The sequence below is a fragment of the Lissotriton vulgaris genome, unplaced genomic scaffold (genome assembly GCF_964263255.1).
Source record: "Lissotriton vulgaris unplaced genomic scaffold, aLisVul1.2 SCAFFOLD_2474, whole genome shotgun sequence".
Lineage (NCBI taxonomy): Eukaryota > Metazoa > Chordata > Amphibia > Caudata > Salamandridae > Lissotriton > Lissotriton vulgaris.
In genome coordinates this window covers 53,097-75,971 of record NW_028247107.1, presented here as the reverse complement: position 1 = coordinate 75,971, position 22,875 = coordinate 53,097, and the positions used below count along the sequence as shown (strand labels likewise).

The 22,875-nt window shown below is 48.5% G+C and overlaps 1 protein-coding gene across 1 annotated transcript in view; it reads left to right on the top strand.

The window, feature by feature from the left end:
* Nucleotides 1–22,875, top strand: part of LOC147665635 (DDRGK domain-containing protein 1-like) — a 196,585-nt gene that overhangs the window by 150,366 nt on the left and 23,344 nt on the right. Inside the window, exon 5 of the mRNA XM_086949625.1 lies at nt 18,962–19,084. Within this exon, the coding sequence (XP_086805751.1) occupies nt 18,962–19,084 (123 nt within the window). The remainder of the gene's footprint in view (nt 1–18,961; nt 19,085–22,875) is intronic.

Sequence of the window (22,875 nt, the reverse complement as noted above, 5' to 3'; positions counted from 1 at the left end):
CCACCAGTAGCTAATGTATAATGTATATGTGTGTATCTGTATATATGTATGTGTATATATATATATATATATATATATATATATTTTTTTTTTTTATTTTTTATTTATATATATATATATTTTTTTTTTCTGTAGTGCCAATAGGGCAATGGTGTTGCCAGCAGGAATAAATAATGTTTTATATTCCTGCTTGATGGGGCTCCTTAAAATTAAGTGATTATTTTTCTTATGAAACATTCTAACGTTCTTTCCTACAAAACATTCAGTGATTGTGGGTAATTTTAGCAACAGAAATTATAAATATTATTTTTTCTATCCAGCTTTGCACAACCTTCAGAAAAAAGCCTCCATCCTAATAGCTTCAAAGATGTCTCATAAATCGCTCACACCAATGAGCTTAAATTGCGAACCAGCCTAATATGAGTTCTTTTGAACGTGTGACAATGACACCGATTTCTAAGAGCTTTGAATCAATTCATATTGTGCTAAAACCGGTTACTTTTGTTATCAGTGATTCTTCTATACCACATTGTTCAAACGTTTGCATAGCACTACTGTGGACTGCTGCATGTAAGTGAATTAACCCAGCAGCACTGAAACGACTGTTTAATTTGAGTACTATTGAAGCAGGATGCAACATTTATATTTACAGCCAATTAAAACCAGCAATTGAACAGATGCAGTGGTTTTTTTTGTGATCGGTTTTTGTATGAATGCACTGTATGAAAACAAATATTGTTTAAGAGCCAAGTTATAGCTATTATTTTTATGTAAAAGCTTACCATTAGTGCCTGAACTGAAGCGAGATCCTTATAGTCGCATGTGTATGCTGTGCAAGAGCAGAACTCTGTCACTCACAGTCAGGTAAGTCAACGGCTGAAGTGGACTGACCCTGTATCTCCAGCTGTATGCTGTTTTGAGTGTACGGAAAATTTGATTACCATTACAACCGACCATTGCACGAAGAGCACACACTGAAAACCTGTGTCGGTATGTATACTCTATACTTTTATTATTAGCTAAAATATCTAAGGTAACTCCAGACTTAAAAACAGAAAATAAACATGAATCACTGGAAGTCATGTTTAAGAAATTTAAAATGAGAGGATCATGTTGAAGACAGAGCACATTAATCTCAGACACTGGTAATCACTCAGGTCACATGCCAATCCCTCATTATTTTGCACACTGTACAACTTCAATTTGGACCCAGCTGTTTGTAAACAAGGGCGGAAATGGTCCTCGGTTGCTTGTGTTCCGGTCAGGGAATTACAGGTTTGGCAGTTCGGCTGGACTGTTCTGAATAGAGCAGGGTCAAGACTAATTTGCATATAGCTGGGTTCAAACTGAGGTGACATGGTGTGCAAAATAATGATGGATTTGGATGCTGCACTGAGTAGTCAGTCAATAATACTTTTATTTGATTTAGTTAAAAATCATAAAAGATTGTAAAAGCACGTTCTGCATAATGATTAAAAAGTGGTAGTAGCAGAAATGCAAAAGATAAAAATTGTGTGGTCAATCCTCATCAGCACTTGAAATAATAAATATTAACTTTATAGCCTGTACAATTTAAAAATGCTAGGATATTCATTGAGGAGGGATCGGAGAATTGTGCAGGAAAGGGTGACAAGGGCCCAGTCAGTATGGTAAGAGGCACTCAAGCTGATTCTTGTGTATTATCTAGTTCTTTGGCTGCCATTTCCCAAAACGTAATGGCTTTGCAGGACAGTTGGATCGACGAACCTCCAAGACATTCAATGACAGCTGCTCTGCATGTCCTTGTTGCAAAGTCATCATGTGCCCTGGGCACCCCCCAACTTTTTGCTGACTGGAACTGGTGGTAACTGACTCTGACTTACCCTGGGCTCTGTTTAACCAAGACCAGTAATAGGCATGACCTACCCCATAAGCCCCTAGTATGTAATAGGGCAGGGGATTGAAACTACCTAGAAGTCTCCAGTATCCTGGGACAGGGAGGTTAAGAGGCCAGCAGATTTTCTGCACTAGCATGTGTGCAGTGCTAAAGCCGGAGGTCAGTTTAAAAGCATCCCTGGTGGCCAGGACAGCTTTTAAACCTTAAATTGTGCCCAAACTCGACTTTGGGGGTAGGGGCTCTTAAAAATGAAAAACCTACCATGTTTTTGCATATTAGGGACACCCAGGGTCACCCGAGGTATCCCAGGGGTGGGGGTCAGTTATCTATAAGGAGCGCCCTTATAAAATGAGTTTTTATATGCCTGGGTTAAAGGAAATTTTACATGTCACTCCCCATATTGTGTTAAAGAGCTGCTCAAATTCGACTTTAATGCTAGAAGAATTGGGTAAGGATAATCTGCATGATTTCTGCAGATTCAGAACCCCTGAAGTCTCCCCTAGTTGCAGACGGGGTGGGGGTCCTGTAGAAATTAGGGAAATACTTATTAAATATGGTTTTATAAGCCCTGGTTCTTGAAAAGTGGCCCAAGTCATTTTCCCTATTGCAAGCCCCATGGCCCATAGGTTAACATGGTAGGAAGTGATTGATTAATAAATATTGATAGGAGAGGACTAGCCGGACCATTCAAAGACTTCCCAGAATGGTAGTAGTAAATCCAACAATATTATATTGTTGAATTTCTCCTAAAGTGTACATACAAGAAGTTATGGGACTTTCTTGTTTGTAAGACCAAATTCAGCCTTTCAGTGGTCTGCCCTGATTGGTCAGAGTTAAGTGGATTAGCCAGACTGCTGGGAGGGCAGTGTGCTGGTCTATAGGAATGCCAGGCCAGGAGGTGGCGTCGTAAACTATGCTCTTCAAAGGCAGAGGGGAGGCCTGGGTTTCAGTCCACTCTGACAAACTTGACCCAGAGTCAGGGCTAACCTTAAGGAAGGTATGTGCAGATGGTAGGGGGAGAGTCCATGAAAATAAGCCATCCCAGGGGGTGTGTTTAGCCAGCTCCTACCTCCTTGCTGGAAAATCCGCCATTATGGATTTGGAAGAATGATGCACTCTGGGGCAAACTATTGCCACACTCTACAGGATGTGGTCATAACTATGAGGAGTTGCCCTGTTCTCTTTGGTCAGCAGGGACCTGGTGCTTGACCCAGAGAATTTTGAATACGTATCTACGAGGGGCAGAGCCCTCCAGATCTGCTGCTTGAAACTGAATGAAGCAAGAAGTGCCCTGCGGAAGATTTTACTGTGCAAGTAACTCTAAGGCCTGACCTCTGAAGACTGCACCAAGTAAAACTGCAGCCCTGTGGATTACCTTGCTGCCAAAGGACTCAAGAGTTGAACTCCCTGCAAGCTACAGGTTAACAGAGCTCACCTGGACAGCCCCACAAAGAATTCAAAGCCTGGAGTTCCAGTGGATTTGTAAGGGTTTTGTTCAAGTGGATTGCGGAATTGAAGTTTCACACTTTCAAGGACCCTCTTGGAGATTCCAGAACCTTGGATTGTGTGTTGGATACTTTGGGACCCGCAAGCAGAACTCCAGGAACGGTTTTCTAACTGGACCCTGGTGGGATGAGGACTTGTGTTTAAAAAAGTACACCTTTCAGTGAATAATTTAAGATTATAAAAATCCTCTACATTGCCTTAGAACAAAACTTTTGAGTTTGGTTTTTGGAATTTGGACTTAACTGTTTTTAATCCATTGTTTTGATTTTTCCAAATTGTTCTAAGTCTATTGTGCCTAGTTTTTTGTGACCCAAAACTAGGGAACCATGGAGCTGGACCTGGCTAAACTGTCCCAGTTTAAGATGGCGGATCTTAGGGAACAGTGTAGGCTTTTGGGGCTGCGTTCTGCCAAGAAGATGAGGAAGGCAGGGTTGCATGAGTCCCTAAAGGCCTGGGCCAGGGCAGCGGAGGAGAAACCAAGGGGGTGGGAAGATGTTCCCCCCCAACCTCACCCTAGAGATGGGGTGAGGATGAGACCTTTCCCATTCTGACTAGTGTTAGCCAGGTGAATCAAGGGGGTGGTGGGAGTGGGGAAGGGTCCCTTACTCAGGTACCACTACTGTCCCTTGCAGAGAGACAGCTTCAGGCTCAATTAGAGTTGATATCCTTGGAGAAGGAGAAATTTGAATTGGCTAAGAGAAAATGGGATATTGAGGAGGAGAAAAGGAATGGTGGCAGCGAAAGTGAAGAAGATGCTGAGATGACCAGGGGTGGTAGATTTGAAGCTAAATTTCCCAAGGGCATTGTACCAAAGTACGCTGAGGGGGGTGACATTGACAAGTGGCTAGCAGCTTTTGAGAGGGCTCTTAAAATGAGTAGGGTTCACTCTAGGTATTGGGGTGCACTCCTGTGGGAGTTGATTCCAGTAGCTCGGAGGGATGGGCTCCTGCCCCTGAAGGGAGAGGATGCAGAATCATACCAGCAGATGAAGGCATGCTTAGTCAAGAGATTTGGTCTAACTCCAGAACAATACAGGGTGAAGTTTAGAGGCACCCAGAAATTGAGTTTAAAGTCTTGGGTAGACTTTGTGGACGTTTCAGTAAAGGCACTGGAAGGCTGGATTGTTGGTAACAAAGTTGACACATATGAGGGATCGTATAATTTGTTTTTGAAAGAACACATTTTGACTCATTGTGCAGAAGAGAAGTTACACCAGTATCTAATGGACTCTAAGCTGACAGACCCCAGAGAGCTGGGGGAATCAGCTGATGAGTGGGTTCGTACCCGGGTTTCCATTCAGCACCGGGGGGGTCACTAGAAGAAAAGAGGACAGGTCCCTCCCCAGGGGAAAGCCCAGGAAAATGAAGGTCAAAAACCTAAGGAGTCCTCCAAAGACCCACAAAAACCTGCACAAGGAGGGGGGGGTTGAGCCAACCCAAATTCAAAGGTATGGGGTTTCAGGGAAAGCCTGGTAGGTGCTTTGATCCCTCAAAGGTTGGTAAGTGCTTTGACTGTAACCAGCCAGGGCATAAGCACGGAGATGCTGTCTGCGCCAAGAAGCTCCCCCCTAAGGGGCCATCCACAGGGATTGCCAGTGTCAGTGTAGGAGTGGAGAGGAGTGGTGCCCCAGAGAGGGGTAGTCAGGTGGTAGAAGCAACCTTAGTGTCCCTGGGAGGGGTGAACATTGCCACCCTTGCTGCCTTACCTCCAAACATGGACAAGTACAGGCAGAGGCAGAGGCCTAAAGTGAATGGGACTGAGGTTGGGCTATCAGAGACACTGGGGCTAGTGTGACTAAGGTCCTGGATGAACTGGTGCCCCCAGAGAGGTTTTTAACTGGCGAGTTTCACAAGGTGACATATGCAGACTGCACTACCAAACTCCATCCCATTGCTGTGGTGGATTCGGACTGGGGAGGTGCGACAGGCCCTATGAAGGTAGCGGTGTTAAAGGTGCTCCCAGTCCAGTGTTTACTGGGCAATGATCTTGAAGCCTCTGCGTGGTCAGAGGTGGAGAGAGGACTCCATATGAAAACATTGGAGCTCCCTGAGTGGGTATGTGCTGTGACTAGGTCACAGACTAGCCAGAAGGGAGGGGCTGGACTTTTGGACCCTGGAACAAAGGGCCAAGCATCCAAGGGCAAGGGCACTGGGCCTGGTGAGCCTGCCCAGGGAACTCCAGAGGTGCAGGAAGAATCTAACCCTGATGGGGAGGATCTGGCCTCTGAGGGAGGGACCCCATCCCTCCCAGAGCTGTCAGATTTGGCAGAACTGACAGGAGCAGGTGGACCCTCCAGAGAGGAGTTCAGTCAGGGACAGCGTGACTGTCTCACCCGTGAGAGCTTGAGGTGGATTGCTTCTAAGCAAGAGGTGGGTTTCACAAACTCTACTGGGAAGATGGACTGCTTTATACTGAGGCCAGAAACCTCAAGGAGGGGGCCACCAGGAGATTGGTGGTGCACCAGAAGTACAGAGAGTTCATCCTGACCTTTGAGTCATGATATCCACTTGGCAGGACATTTGGGACAGACAAAGACATGGAACCGGTTGGTGAACCATTTCTACTGGTCCCTTATGTCTGAAAAGGTAAAGGAGTTTTGCAGCTCCTGTGTCACCTGTTAGGCCAGTGGCAAGGCAGTGGGCAAGACAAAGGTTCCCCTAATACCGCTGCCAGTGGTTGGGGTTCCTTTTGAAAGGGTGGGGATGGACATTGTTGGTCTCCTGGACCCACCTACTGCATCAGGGAATAGGTTTATCTTAGTGGTAGTCGACCATGCTACTAGATACCCTGAAGCCATACCGTTTAGAACCATTGATGTACCTGCAGTGGCTAGAGCACTGCTTGGTGTGTTCACCAGAGTAGATTTTCCAAAAGAGGTGGTGTCAGATAGGGGCAAAAACTTCCTGTCCAGCTATCTGACTGCTATGTGGGATGAGTGTGGTGTCAACTACGAGTTCACCACCCCCTATCACCCACAAGGAAATGGTCTTGTTAAGAGATTCAACAAAACCCTGAAGAGAAACTCAGGAGGAGATGGGATGTTCTCCTCCCATGCTTACTGTTTGCCTACAGGAAGGTGCCACAGAAAGGGGTTGGTTTCACTCCTTTTGAACTGGTGTTTGGATACCCTGTGAGGGGGGCATTAAGCCTGCTAAGAGAGTCTTTAGAGAAGCGTCTTAAAGAAGCGAAGGACAATGTGCTTGATTACGCGCTAGGCCTGAGATCTCGAATGGCGGAGTACATGTACAAGGCAAACAGGAAACTGGAGGCCTGCCAGGAGCTCATGAAGCACTGGTATGATCAAAAGGCTGCTATGCCTGAGTATACTCCAGGACAGTTGGTGTGGGTGTTGGAGCCTGTGGCTCCCAGGGCCCTCCATGACAAGTGGAGTGGGCCCTATCCAATCTTAGAAGAGAAGGGTGAGGTTACCTATTTGTTTGACCTTGGCACCCCCAGGAACTCTCACAGGGTCTGCACGTGAATAGATTGAAACCCCACCATGACAGGGCAGGCATGACCATGTTACTGGTCACTGATGAGGGTGTGGAGGAGGAAACTGAGCCTGTGCCCGACCTCCTCTCCACTAATGTGCAAGATGGGTCAGTGGAGGGAGTTGTACTCTCTCCCACATTGACAGACCAGCAGCACAGAGACTGTAAGCAGGTGCTGGAGCAGTTTGCTGGCCTGTTCTCTTTGACCCCAGGCATCACTGAGTGGTGTGTGCACCACATTGACATTGGTGACAGCCTACCTGTCAAAAATAAACTGTACAGGTCGTCTGACCATTTCAGAGCCAGCATTAAAGCTGAGGTTGCTAAGATGCTGGAGTTGGGGGTAATTAAACCGTCTGAGAGTCCATGGGCCAGTCCAGTGGTACTGGTACCTAAACCTAACCCTCAGGGGACCCAAGGAGTTAAGGTTCTGTGTGGACTACAGAGGTTTGAATGCAGTCACGAAGACAGACGCTCACCCTATTAGAGCTGATGAGCTCATTGATAGGTTAGGGGCTGCTAAGTACCTGAGTACTTTTGATTTGACTTCAGGTTACTGGCAGATTGCCCTCACTGATGGAGCAAAGGAGAGGCCAGCATTCTCCACACCAGAGGAACATTATCAGTTCAAGGTAATGCCCTTTGGATTAAAGAATGCACCTGCCACCTTCCAAAGATTGGTGATCAGGGTCTTGTCTGGGTTGGAACAGTTCAGTGCAGCTTGCCTGGATGATATAGCTGTATACAGTTCTACCTGGGGGATCACTTAAACCACCTAAGGGAATTGCTTCAGGCCATGCAGCAGGCAGGCCTGACTATTAAGGCAAGCAAGTGCCAAATAGGACAGAGTTCTGTAGTGTACCTGGGCCACGTGGTAGGTGGGGGCCATGTACAGCCTCTCCAAGCTGAAATCCAAACTATTTTGGATTGGACAGCTCCTGTTACCCAGACTCCGGTCAGGGCATTCCTTGGACTGACCGGGTACTGTAGAAGGTTTGTTCAAAATTATAGGACCATTGTGAGGCCCCTAACAGAACTGACTTCTAAAAAGAGGCCCAAAAAGGTGATTTGGACCCGAGTGTGTCAGAAGGCTTTTGACTCCCTGAAAGCTGCTATGTGTTCAGCACAGTGTTACTTGCCCCTGACTACACAAAATAATTTGTAGTTCAGACTGCAAGGGATTGGGGCACTTTTGTCACATCTAAATGAAGGGGGCTTGACCAGCCAGTTGCCTTTATTAGCAGGAGGCTTCTTCCCAGATAGCAGAGGTGGAGTGCCATTGAGAGGGAGGCTTTTGCTGTGGTGTGGTCACTGAAAAAGTTGAGACCATATTTGTTTCGGACTCATTTTCGTGTTCAAACTGATCACAGGCCTCTCAGGTGGCTCATGCAGATGAGAGGGGAGAAGCTACAGGGAATGGACTTTACAGTGGAACACAGACCCGGGGTTGCTCATGCCAATGCAGATGGACTTTCCAGGTTTTTCCGCTTAGCCGATGAGGACTACCAGGGTGTAGGTTAGTAACCCATCACCTTTCGTTTGGGGGGGGGGGGGCTATGTTGCAAAGTCATCCTGTGCCCTGGGCAACCCCCAACTTTTTGCTGACTGGAACTGGTGGTAACTGACTCTGACTGACCAGGCCAAGTGCAGGTGCCAAGCTAAAAAGAACACATTAGAATACAGTTAAGACACCCAACATACACTAGGGTACACTATGGTATGGTGGGGTACTCCTGTAATTGGCATGACCTACCCCATAAGCCCCTAGTATGTAATATGGCAGGGGATTGAAACTACCTAGAAGTCTCCAGGACACCCCCCACACCGCACGGCTCGCCAGCGGTGCCCCCTCGCTGCTGCTTGTTTCCCCTGCTCCTTTTTGCTCAATTTTCGTGCTCACTGTATTTTGTTCCTGCACTTGTGCTTGAACTTCTGCCTTTGTATTTACTTGTGCTTTTAGATTAGCGTGCCTCGCTATTCCCTCTGGTGCCCCCACCCGCTCCCCGCTTCCCACCGCTGCTCCATCGCGGCCCGCCCCCTTTTCATTTTTGGACCCGATTGGCCGCCCCGCTCCCGCCTCCCAGCTGCTCCGCCCTCCCACTTGGCCTCATATGGAGCCTGCGCGGCGCAGGTGAGTGTGACCTGACCTCAGGACACCCCCCACGCCGCACGGCTCGCTAGCGGTGCCCCCTCGCTGCTGCTGGTTTCCCCTGCTCCTTTTTGCCCGATTTTTGTGCTCACTGTATTTTGTTCCTGCACTTGTGCTTGAACTTCTGCCTTTGTATTTACTTGTGCTTTTAGATTAGCGTGCCTCGCTATTCCCTCTGGTGCCCCCACCCGCTCCCCGCTTCCCCCCGCTGCTCCATCGCGGCCCGCCCCCTTTTCATTTTTGTACCCGATTGGCCGCCCCGCTCCCGCCTCCCAGCTGCTCCGCCCTCCCACTTTGCCTCATATGGAACCTGCGCATACGCGCAGCGGGCACGCCGATTGTGCGCCGAAGGCGCACCAAAGGCAAGCCCGTCTGCGCACGTCCGTGCTTGGACCGCGCCCAGCGCCAGAACCCCTGGCCCCTGACAACGCCACACCACACGACGGACCTACGACATCGCCACCCTCTACGCACTCAACGCCGGCCGAACCCCCGCCTGCTACCGAGCCACCCCGAAAACACACCCACGGACCCTTCACCTGTCAAGCCTGCAAATACACCTGCCTCCGGACCTGCACCACACCCGACAAGCCGAGCACCAGCAGCCACCACCTTGAGCAACCTGCTCAACACCCGCTCAGTCCACAGACACGCCGTCGAACTCTGGAACCTGCTCGACACAACATCACCAGACGTCGCATTCCTCACAGAAACCTGGATGAACGCCTGCTCAGCGCCTGACATCGCCATAGCCATCCCGGACGGATACAAGATCACCCGGAAGGACCGCGTCAACCAGACTGGAGGAGGCATCGCCATCGTACACAGGAACACCATCCGCATCACGACCAACTCCGACGACACCCTCACCGCCGCCGAACACCTCCACTTCCAGATACACATCGACCCCAAGACCACCCTCAGAGGCACTCTCATCTACAGACCCCCGGGACCACGCACCCAATTCAGCGAAGACATCGCCGACTTCATCAGCCCGCATGCCCTCCCCTCCGCTGACTACATCCTCCTAGGGGACCTCAACTTCCACCTGGAGAACAACAAGGACAGCAACACCACCACCCTGCTGGACAACCTCGCTAACCTCGGACTCAAGCAACTGGTGAACACCCCCACCGACTACGCCGGCCACACGCTTGACCCCGTCTTCTCCTCCAGCAAGCACATCTCCTTCAGCCACTCCACCGGACTCCATTGGACTGACCACAGCTGCATCCACTTAAGCTTCAGAAGAACCACGACCCACCACCACCCGCAACAGATTCCTTGCAGGAGCTGGAGCAAGATCACCGCCGAGCAGCTCACCACCTCCCTCCGCCAGAACCCTCCCGCCAGCACAACGGACCCCAACAAAGCAGCCAGCAACCTCACACAGTGGCTCACCAACTGCGCAGATGACCTCGCACCACTGAAGAACCCTCCCAGCAGACCCGGCAGCAAGAAAGCCCCCTGGACTCGCTCCTGTCCCTCGGGCTGAGTGGTCGCTCCCCAGTGTCCCCTCGTGACACTCGGTATCGTTGTGCTGCTTTGCCTCGTCAAAACTGCCTAATTATCATTGACTGCTGTGTGCCTGCTTGCCGATTTGATTTATTTGCACTTTCAGTAATGTTATCTGTTGCTTTGACTGTTTGTGCGCGTTTTCCCTAGCGCTCCGCTGTGCTCCCCCCTCCGCCTCCATTTTGTTGTTGTTGTGATCCCTGTAGCCCGCCCCGCCTCCCAGCTGAGCCGCCCTCGCCCCTCCCCCTCCACCTTCCATATATGACAGCCACTCCCGCGCGCAGCGTTCACGCGCAGCGACCGCGCCCAACCCGCGCCGAAGGTGCGCCAAAGGTAAGCCCGTCTACGCCCGTCCTCGCCAAGACCGCGCCCAGTGCCATACCCCCTGGTCCTCGCATTGCCCAGCCCTCCCGCATTACCTACGATGCCTCCACCCTCCTAGCCCTTAACCCCGGCCGCTACCCCAACTGCGTCCAAGCCGCTCCTGGAAACACCCATGGACCTTTCTCATGCTACTCCTGCAAATTCACCGGCACCGTCAACAACTCCGCTACGATCACACCACAGACTCCCGACCCCAACCACCTCCAATGCATCTTGCTCAACACCCGTTCGGTCCACAGGCACGCCATTGACCTATGGAATCTACTTGACACCATCTCTCCGGACGTCGCCTTCTTAACAGAAACATGGATGAACGCCTCCTCCGCCCCAGACATCACCATTGCCATCCCAGAAAATTATAAGATCATACGCAAGGACCGTACCGGCCACACAGGAGGAGGAATCGCTATCGTCCATAAGAAATCCATCCACATCTCAACTAGCTCTGACGTCAATCTCGCCAACTCTGAACACCTTCACTTCCAGATCCACATCGACCCCAAGACCACACTCAGAGGCACCCTCCTTTACAGGCCACCAGGACCCCGCGCACAATTCAGTGAGGACATCACGGACTTCATCACCCCACACGCGCTCCCCTCCAAAGATTACATCCTTCTGGGAGACCTCAATTTTCACCTTGAAAAGAACAACGACCGCAACTCCACCACCCTTTTGGACAACCTCGCCAACCTCGGACTTAAACAACTGGTCACTTCCCCCACCCACATCGCAGGTCACACTCTCGACCCTATCTTCACCTCCAGCAACCATGTCTCCTTCAGCCACACTACGGCTCTCCTCTGGACTGACCACAGCTGCGTTCACTTTACCTACAATAAGCCCAAACCCAACAACCACCCCCAACCAACTCTGCTAAGAAACTGGAACAAAATCACCATCGACAAGATCTCCTCATCGCTTCTTCTAAACCCCCCAGCCCACTCCTCAAACCCCGACCAAGCCGCCACCAACCTCACCCTATGGTTATCCAACAGCGCCGACATCCTAGCACCACTGAAAAAACGACAAAGCAAACTTGGCAGCAAGAAGGCCTCATGGTTCAACGATGATCTTAAGAAATCCAAGAAACTCTGCCGCTCCCTTGAGAAGGCCTGGAAAAAAGACCCAACCACCGGCACCAAGGACGCCTTCAAAAACGCCACCCGCATACACCACCAACTGATCCGAAAGGCCAAGAAAACCGCCTTCAAGGACCGACTAGATAACAACGCCCACAACAGCAAGGAACTTTTCAACATCGTCAAGGAATTTACCAATCCCTCGGCCAACTCTAACGACATCACCCCCTCTCAAGCCCTCTGCGACTCCCTAGCTTCATTCTTCCACAACAAAATTGCAGACATCCACAACAGCTTCAACGACCAACCCGGAGATCAACCCACCCAACCATCTGCTGGACCTTCACCCCCCTCGAACATCCTTAATGACTGGAACCCAATCTCCACTGAGGACACCATCTGCCTGATGAACTCCATCCACTCAGGATCCCCCACAGACCCATGCCCTCACCACATCTTCAACAAAGCAGACTCCATCATAGCACCGCACCTCCGAGACGTCATCAACTGCTCCTTCAACTCCGCCACCTTCCCGGAAAGCTGGAAACACGCTGAACTCAGCGCCCTTCTGAAAAAACCCACAGCGGACCCCACCGAACTCAAAAATTACCGCCCCATCTCGCTCCTTCCATTCCCGGCCAAAGTCATCGAGAAAGCTGTCAACAACCAGCTCGCCGCCTTCCTCGAAGCCAACAAATCCCTCGACTCCTCACAGTCCGGCTTCCGAGCAAAACACAGCACTGAGACCGCCCTCATCGCAGCAACAGACGACATTCGAACTCTATTGGACAATGGAGACACAGTCGCCCTCATCCTCCTCGACCTCTCCGCAGCTTTCGACACAGTCTGCCATAGCACCCTTCTACAGCGCCTCAGAAACATCGGAATCCAAGGAAAAGCACTTGAATGGATCACCTCGTTCCTCTCCGGAAGAACCCAGAGAGTCCGCCTTCCACCATTCAAGTCAGAGGCCACTGAAGTCATCTGCGGCGTACCACAAGGATCTTCACTCAGCCCCACCCTTTTCAACGTATACATGAGCCCCCTCGCGGCCATCGCCCGCCAACACAACCTCAACATCATCTCCTACGCGGATGACACTCAACTGATCCTATCACTCACCAATGACCCCACCACCGCCAAAACTAACCTACACGAAGGAATGAAAGAAGTAGCCGAATGGATGAAACACAGCCGTCTGAAACTGAACTCAGATAAAACAGAAGTCCTCATCTTAGGTACCTCCCCCTCCGCATGGGACGACTCCTGGTGGCCAGAAGCCCTTGGAAAAGCACCCATCCCGACAGACTACGCTCGGAACCTGGGCGTCATCCTGGATTCCTCACTTTCAATGAACAGACAAGTCAACGCCGTCTCCTCATCCTGCTTCAACATTCTTCGCATGCTCAAAAAAACATTTCGTTGGATCCCCACCGAAACTAGGAAAACGGTCACCCACGCTCTGGTCACGAGCCGACTGGACTATGGAAACACCCTCTACGCCGGTACTACCGCTAAACTCCAGAAAAAACTCCAACGGATCCAAAACGCCTCAGCCAGGCTCATATTAGACATCCCACGTAAAGAACACATCTCTGGTCACCTGAAAAACCTCCACTGGCTTCCCGTCAATAAGAGGATCACTTTCCGGCTCCTAACCCACGCACACAAAGCACTCTACGAAATCGGACCAGAATGCCTCAACACACGACTTTCCTTCTACACCCCCTCCCGCCAGCTACGATCATCCAACCAAGCCCTTGCCACTGTACCTCGCATCAACAAAACCACCATGGGAGGTAGATCCTTCTCCTACCTGGCAGCTAAAACCTGGAACTCACTTCCCACTTACCTTCGCCTTACCCAGAACCACCTAGCATTCAGAAAGCAACTTAAAACGTGGATATTTGACAAGTAATTCCCCACCCCTCCTCAAGCGCCTTGAGACCCTATGGGTATGTAGTGCGCTATATAAATTCTCTGACTTGACTTGACTTGACTTGGTTCACCGACGAACTCCAGATCTCCAAGAAGAACTGCCGCACCCTCAAGAAAGCCTGGCGCCACGACCAGACCACGGACAACATGACGGCCCTCAAGCACGCCACCCGCAAACACCACCAGCTGATCCGCACCACCAAGAAGACAGCATTCAAAGAACGACTGGACAACAATGCCCACAACAGCAAGGAACTCTTCAGCATCGTCAAAGAGTTCTCCAACCCCAGCGCCGGAAACAACAACATCACTCCCTCGCAAGACCTCTGCGACTCACTCGCCTTGTTCTTCCACCGCAAGATCGCCGATATACACAACAGCTTCGGCGCACCAACCACGCACCCAACCACCGAACCAACGCCCCCCACCACCACCCTCTGCGCCTGGACCCCGGTCAGCACCGAAGACACCACCCGCACAATGAACACCATCCACTCCGGATCACCAACCGACCCCTGCCCCCACCACGTCTTCAACAAGGCCGACTCCATCATCGCACCCCAACTCCGGGACATCATCAACACCTCCTTCAACACCTTCCCGGAGATTTGGAAGCACGCCGAACTCCGCGCCCTCCTGAAGAAACCAACAGCGGACCCCACCGACCTCAAGAACTACCGCCCCATCTCGCTCCTCCCTTTTCCTGCCAAAGTCATCGAGAAGATCGTCAACAGACAGCTCGTCGCCTTCCTCGAGACGAACGGATCCCTCGACCCCTCGCAGTCCGGTTTCCGAGCCAACCACAGCACCAAGACCGCCCTCATCGCAGCCACTGACGACATCAGGTCCCTGCTCCACAACGGGGAAACAGCGGCCCTCATCCTCCTGGACCTCTCCGCAGCATTCAACACTGTCTGCCAACGCACCCTAGTACAGCAGCGCCTCAGCAACATCGGAATCCAAGAGAAGGCACTGGAGTGGATCATCTCGTTCCTCGCCGGAAGAACCAAAGAGTCCGCCTCCCCCCGTTCAGATCCGAGGCCGCCGAAGTCATCTGCTGCGTACCACAAGGATCATCACTCAGCCCAACCCTCTTCAACGTCTACATGAGCCCTCTCGCAGCCATCGCATGCAAACACAACCTCAATATCATCTCCTACGCCGACGACACCCAGCTAATCCTCTCCCTCACCAACGACCCCGCCACTGCCAGAACCAGCCTAAACGAAAGGATGAAAGACGTCGCCGAATGGATGAAGAACAGCCGCCCGAAACTGAACTCAGACAAGACGGAAATCCTCATCCTGGGATGATCACCCTCCGCCTGGGACGACTCCTGGTGGCCCCCTGCCCTTGGCACCACTCCCAAACCAACGGACCACCCACGCAACCTGGGCTTCATCCTGGACTCCTCCCTCTCGATGACCAGACAAGTCAACGCCGTCTCATCATCATGCTTCAACACCCTGCGCATGCTCTGTAAGATCTTCAGATGGATCCCCACCAAAACCAGGAAGACGATCACCCAGGCACTCGTCACCAGCCGACTGGACTACGGAAACACCCTCTACGCCGGAACCACAGCCAAACTTCAGAAAAGACTCCAGCGCATCCAGAACGCCTCCGCACGACTCGTCCTGTACATCCCCCGACAGAGCCACATCTCCGGCCACTTGAAAGACCTGCACTGGCTCCCCGTCAGCAAGAGGATCACGTTCAGGCTCCTCACCCACGCACACAAGGCCCTCCACGACCGGGGCCCAAAGTACCTCAACAACCACCTGACCTTCTACGCGCCCACCCGCCAGCTATGATCAACCAGCCTCGCCGCCGTACCACGCATCCCCAGAGCCACCGCCAGGGGAAGATCCTTCTCCTACCTTGCAGCCAAGACATGGAACTCCCTCCCGATCCACCTCTGGCTGACCCAGGATCATCTCTCCTTCAGGAAGCTCCTCAAAACCTGGCTCTTCGAGCAGTAGCGGACCCCTCCCCCCCAGCGCCTTGAGACCCTTCCGGGTGAGTACCGCGCTATACAAATGTCCATAATTGATTGATTGAGTATCCTGGGACAGGGAGGTTTAGAGGCCAGCAGATTTTCTGCACTAGCATGTGTGCAGTGCTAAAGCCGGAGGTCAGTTTAAAAGCATCCCTGGTGGCCAGGACAGCTTTTAAACCTTAAATTGTGCCCAAACTCGACTTTGGGGGTAGGGGCCCTTAAAAATGAAAAACCAACCATGTTTTTGCATATTAGGGACCCCCAGGGTCAACCCTAGGTACCCCATGGGTGGGGGGGGTGGTCAGTTATCTATAAGGAGCACCCTTATAAAATGAGTTTTTATTTGCCTGGATAAAGTGACATTTTACATGCCACTCCCCATATTGTGTTAAAGAGCTGCTTAAATTCGACTTTGATGCTAGTAGAATTGGGTAAGGATAATCTGCATGATTTCTGCAGATTCAGAACCCCTGAAGTCTCCCCTAGTTGCACAGGGGTTGGGGTACCTGTAGAAATTAGGGAAATACTTATTAAATATGGTTTTATAAGCCCTGGTTCTTGAAAAGTGCCCTAGTCATTTTCCCCATTGCAAACCCACATGGTAGGAAGTGATTGATTAATAAATATTGATAAGAGAAGACTAGCCGGACCATTCAAAGACTTCCCAGAATGGTAGTAGTAAATCCAACAATACTATATTGTTGAATTTCTCCTAAAGTGTACATACAAGAAGTTATGAGACTTTCTTGTTTGTAAGTCCAAATTCAGCCTTTCAGTGGTCTGCCCTGATTGGTCAGAGTTAAGTGGATTAGCCAGGCTGCTAGGAGGGCAGTGTGCTGGTCTATAGGAATAAAAAAGAATTTTGGGTAACCCAATAAACCTTGTAGGCTTGGGCAATGAACAATGTAGAGTAGAAAATAGCTACAAGGGATTTTGTTTGTCAACTACTTCAGTTGATTTACGGACATAAGTTTTGGAGGTTAGTTGTCAACAATCTACCTCAAATGTATCCATAGGATAACTACAATGAATGTTGATATAAATCACAATAAATGAGAAATCGATGGCAAGAGCAATTGAGAAAGCACACGGAAAATCCTATTTATATGAAAATATATTATATTTTATCAGTCAAAGAGAATCGAAGGGGATACAACAAACAATTCAATGTAAGCAAAAAATGTCATGAACAGATGTGTGGACAAATCAGCAAATCAGTTCAAAACATGACATCAACTCCTTTAAATTAAAGTGAATAACTGAGTTCATCAATGTACAGAAGTTATTCTTAAAGAAATAAATTGCTTTGGAGATGATGACAGAGTTGACGTTTGGGTCTTTGTTGCAGTTGTCTATAAGACCATCATCAGGACAATTGTATATTGCAGAGGAAGCCCTTTAACAAGGAAGGAATAATTTTAAAAAGATAATTTGTTAAAGGGTGGATGTAATTCGTCGAAGGAACCTGCAGGGCTTGGACATCAGTAATTGATTGATTTAAATTGACAAATGAGGGAAAGCTCTTCAAGTCGCAAGTAGTCTCTGTTAATGAATCACAGGTTGAAAAGCACACCGAAAAAGCTCCTGCTGTCATCTGCACGCAGGTGACAGCAATGAAAAGCATGCAACGTCAACTCTGTCATCATCTGTCCGTAGGCCTGTTGTGTGTCTACGCGTGGGTGATTGCATGCATGGTGCTCTGTCTTTATAGGTGTTTGTAAGTGTGATGCTGTGTTTGCACTGAGCTTACGTCTTTTACCTGCTGTCCGTAGCTCTGTCTGTAGGCCTGTTGTGTGTCTACGCGTGGGTGATTGCATGCATGGTGCTGTGTATGTGTATGGGCGTTTGTAAGTGTGTTGCTGTGAGTTCACAGAGCTTGCATCTTATGTCTGCCATCTGTAGCTCTGCCCGTAGGCCTGTTGTGTGTCTACTCGTGGGTGACTGCATTCATGGTGCTCTGTCTTTATGGGTGTTTTTTAAGTGTGATTCTGTGAGTTCACAGAGCTTACATCCTCTATCTGCTGTCCGTAGCTCTGTCTGTAGACTTGTTGTGTGTCTACGCGTGGTGATTGCATGCCTGGTGCTCTGTCTTTATAGGTGTTTGTAAGTGTGATGCTGTGTTTGCACTGAGCTTACGTCTTTTATCTGCTGTCCGTAGCCCTGTCTGTAGGCCTGTTGTGTGTCTACGCGTGGTGATTGCATGCATGGTGCTGTGTATGTGTATGGGTATTTGTAAGTGTGATGTTGTGTGTGCACTAGCTTGCATGTTGTTCAGTCTGCAGCTCCGCCCGTAGGCGTGTTGTGTGTCTGCGCCTGGGTGTCTGCATGCATGGTTCTCTGTATGTGTTGTGTCTCTAAGCGTGGTGCAGTGTGCGCGCGTGCTGCTCTGTCCTTGTGGGAAGGGTGTACGTTACTGCATGTGTGTTATTTACGCATCTTTGTGCGTGGGCCATGGCAAGGTGGGTGACTTCTTTACAAGCTGGTGGGCCGGCGGAGTCTGATCGCTCGACACTAGCTGGCACTGCTGCAGGTTGGGGCTGCAGGTTGGTTTTTTTTAATAGGTGTTAGTGTCTGGTGGGTTGCGTGTTTTTTAACGGATCCGTGTACAGCTGCGCACAGCACGTGCGCCAGGCCATGTTTTGAAGTCTGCGGACTTGTTGTCAGAAGTGTCCTGGAAGCACTAGTGCTACTTTCGATGCGCGGGTCTGTGGTCAGGCCGGGGTGCAGCTTCCTATATAAGACGCTCCTTGTCTGTGCGGGCTGCAGTCCGTCTCTGAGGGGCGCTCTACACGCGGGGCAGCAGCTCCCTCTCTGTGCGGGCTGCAGTCACTCTCTGTGCGGGCTGCAGTCCGTCTCTGAGGTGCGCTCTACCCGCGGGGCAGCAGTCTCGCCGCCGGCAGCTTGCAGTATATGTTCTCCTAACGTTGTGTTTTTTCTCCTCATTCAGAATCCTGGCCCATGCTTGAATGTATGTGTTTCAACCTCTTTCGGCAGAAATGACCCTGTTCTTTGCTTCTGCAGGAGGAGGACGAGCAGAGGGCGCGCGAGGAGGCGGCGCAGCGCGAGCACGAGGAGTACCTAAAGCTGAAGGAGAGCTTCGTGGTGGAGGAGGAGGGCCTGGACGAGGGCCCGACCGAGGAGGAGGTAGGCCCGGCCCAGCTGCCGCCGGCGCGCGGCCAGATGTTGTCTGTTGGGTGGTGGGGGGGGGGGGCAATACATTCACAGGGAGAAGCGCCCACAGGACCCCGTCTTGCACCAGCCTATTTAAAAAAAAAATGTTGGCATGTAAAGAATTCGACATATATATATATTACAATATGATATGGTGTCAAAATAAAAAAAATGAATTTCTTGGCGACATTTCACCTTAGAACATGAGATTATTACTCTGTCACTTTTAATAAGAATAATAATAATAATAAAGAGCTTATAGAGCGCCCAGTAACGCCATCTCGGCGTGTCCCCGCGCTAAGCACGCCTCGGTGCAGTTTTTAAACAGTTTTTAAACATCACGGAGAAACATTTCTGATGGCATATGCTATTAGTCAACTATGAGGCAAAAGTCTTGTCATGTGTGGCCTGGGTTATTTTTATAGATGAAGAAACGTTATAGGCCAATCCATGAATCACAAGAGAGGCTTTTGTACAGTGCGAACCCTGAACTCTAGCATTGGAAGGTCGGTGCTCTCATATGTTATAATGAACAAAGAGGAGGAAATGTGCCCAGGATCACACAATTTGACCAAGCAGGGTAGCACAGCTTAAGGCCAGATTTTCAAATTTACACTGGGCAGTTCAGCTACTAGGTGGGTATCTCTTTTTAAATACATAAATATAAGTTTATTAGTACAGTATGAATGCATTGTACCATACACTGCTACCGTAGCTATGGTGAGGGTTTTTCAATACAAATCATTTTTTCGGTTTGTACCTCAAGGCAAAGTTAGAGTTTTTTTCAAAGTTGAATGCTTTGTTTTTAAATCTTGGAGGGTGAGATTACACCGTGGATGACAGGCAGAATACGCGTTTTATAGTTGGTAGTTTTACATAGCGCGGACCTTGCCCAGGGACAGATGGGCACTTCAACCGACTACGTAGCAACTTTTTTCCCTGCACAGGGGGATTTGCCGGGATTCACAGGATGCTGAGTCGAAGCAGGATTCAAACTTGGTTCCCCACACTTTTTTGCCCACAAGATTTTACTATGATAAACCTAGCAAAAAAACGTGCACACATGTAGTGCATGTTACAAATGAACGGTAGGAAATGAGCAAATCTCTCAGTCATGCGTAGATTGTGCACCCGCTAATCCTCATACCCTACAGTTTCGGTAATTACTTGGTGCACAGTTTGCTCCAGTGATTTTGTTGCAAGGAAGCCCCCTCGTTTTCTCCATAGCAGTTTGCTTCATGACCAAAGGCCAATGTGCCAGCATCATCATCTGCTGGAAACCTTTTGTAACTAGTCATCTAGAGTTCTCACAGTGAAACGAGTAACATTTTGTACTATTGCAAAATCAAATCAAATGCATTTTTTAGGCTTTGAGTATATGCTTGATGGTTTTGCTCCAAACATGGAAAGTTTTGAATTGGTCAAGTAATTAGATTAAAGTTATTTTGCACCACTGCTGTGGTTTCCATAACTTAAAATAGAGCAAATCCAGTTTGCTGTCCTTTCAAATAGTGCAAAAATCATAATGTATTCTGTAGTGCTGCAAAATAAGGTTGCTGCATTAACTTGTGTGGAAAATGCTGCAAAATGATTTTCATAATTTCTGCCCTAAATTCAGGAAAGTTGGTCCAATGTGAGTTATGTACGTGATTAGTAGGGTGTTCCAGGGCCACCTGCGCTTGAGTAATTTGAGAACTGACAAATGTTTACTCAATATGAGAAAAATATTGCTGTGGTTGAACCCTTTGTCTTTCTTAGCGTAGGCATAGAAGTTGTGCTGGCAGTGTAAATGTGGAATCTGTGGATATTTAGGTCCACAGATGGAATGTACAACCGCGGCATATCGGCTAGGGTTTGGATTTTCTGTGGTCTTACTTTTAGAGATGGGTCTATGAGAAGTGGTTCTCCCAGGTATGAGAGAAGGAGTGAAGCTTCATTTGAGTGGAAGACAAAATGTTTCACTTTCTTAAAAATAGTCCCTATTTTTCTTCACACACAATTTTCGCTCGTAATATTAGGCTTACATTTATAGTTGGTCAGAACCGTTGCCATAACACGTTGCTTTCAGGTTATTCCATATTTTTATTTTTATTTTATTTTATTATTTTTCAATTTTTTTTAATTGAAAATAAATTTTGACATATACAAAAAAGCAACCAACAGTTGTCTCAATTCTGCATAAATGCAAAAATGCAGGAATTCTCGAGGACAGATTTCCCAGGGAGTGAAGTGATAATACGACATTTTTTATGCAATAATACCACTTAACGCTAAATAGGAAACCAGATAAAAGTACAGAAATTTACTTCCCGCACATATTTTACAAATATTTACTCTTCCAACATATTCCTAAATGAGGGCCTTAGTGGCAAAAAATGCTTGAGTAAGTGTGCTGATATGCCAAGTATTTGTGAAACCTTCAGTAACACGTATAAGCAAAATCTCCATATGGAAAGTTATTTCCCGAAATAAATGAGCATTTGCACTTTAATCTATCGATTTCGTGAATCCCCAAAACATTAATAAATGGTGGCATTTCAAAGTGTGTAAATCATATTTGAGTGTTTTTATTTTTATTTTTTCTAGTAGTTTTCTAGGTTTAGTGACAACATCCCCTGTATAATTATGGCTAGATTGTTCTGCTTACATGAAATCCGTATTTTAGTTTCCTTATAACTTTGGTACTGAAACGATTCAGTTTTTATAATGAACACATTTCCAGCGTGCCTGGATTTGTGCAGTTCATCTGAGGTGGAGGTGTCCGGATGGATCAGCATTTTTCTATTTTCACTGTTAATTTCCATCGAAACTTGGTTGTCTTTGCTACAACAAAAAACACTGAATGGAATTAACCAAAATTAGGCATGAAAAAAACTCTAACTTTGCCTAGAGGAGTGCAATCGTTAAGGAATTTGTTGAGAGATAAACGTCACACAGAGATGTACGAGGGATTAAAGGGTTAATCTGAAGAAGGCTTGTATATCTTCCCCGGTCATTTGTGGATCTTGATCCTCGGAGGATAGTAACTTTGAAAAATAAACATTTTAAAACACCTCCCAACCATTCCCCACCTACTTTCTGTGTTTCCTTCCCTTGGGATGGATCTGCCTAAAATTCGGCAGGCAGAAACTAGGAGATTTGCACACTTTGAATCGAAAGTTCATGCAAAAATATCAAATAGTACAAACCGAAAAAACGATTTGTATTGAAAACCCCTCACCATAGCTATGGTAGCAGTATATAGAACAATGCATTTATACTGTACGAATAAACTTATATTTATGTGTTTATTACTACAGTGCACACTAAAGCAAAACTGACGTTAGAAAAACACTGTTTATTGCTTCACAGGTTGCATGTAACAATAAGTGTGCCGACAGAACCAGCTGTGCAGTCAGGAAGATTCTACACTGTGCTTTTCATCTCACGACACAAATGTAACCCCTGAAATCGTGGTTTTAGTTGTGTACCTTTTGTTAAAACAAAACGCAGGAAAAATGCCATAGCATAATCCATATATGCAGATTATAACATGCTATTTATCACCATTGTAGAGGGAGGGGCGTGGCTTTGCCTCTGAAGCCTCTGCCCTCCTCACATTCAACAATTGTGATAAATACTGTTACACTCTGCACATCTGCCAATAAAGCCATGACACATAACGGCTAACTGCGTAACAGTTGATTTATTCGCTCATTTAGAGGCTCTGGTGACATCATAAACCAGAAGGCCAAAGGCCCATGGCCTTTACATTTTCTGCTTTA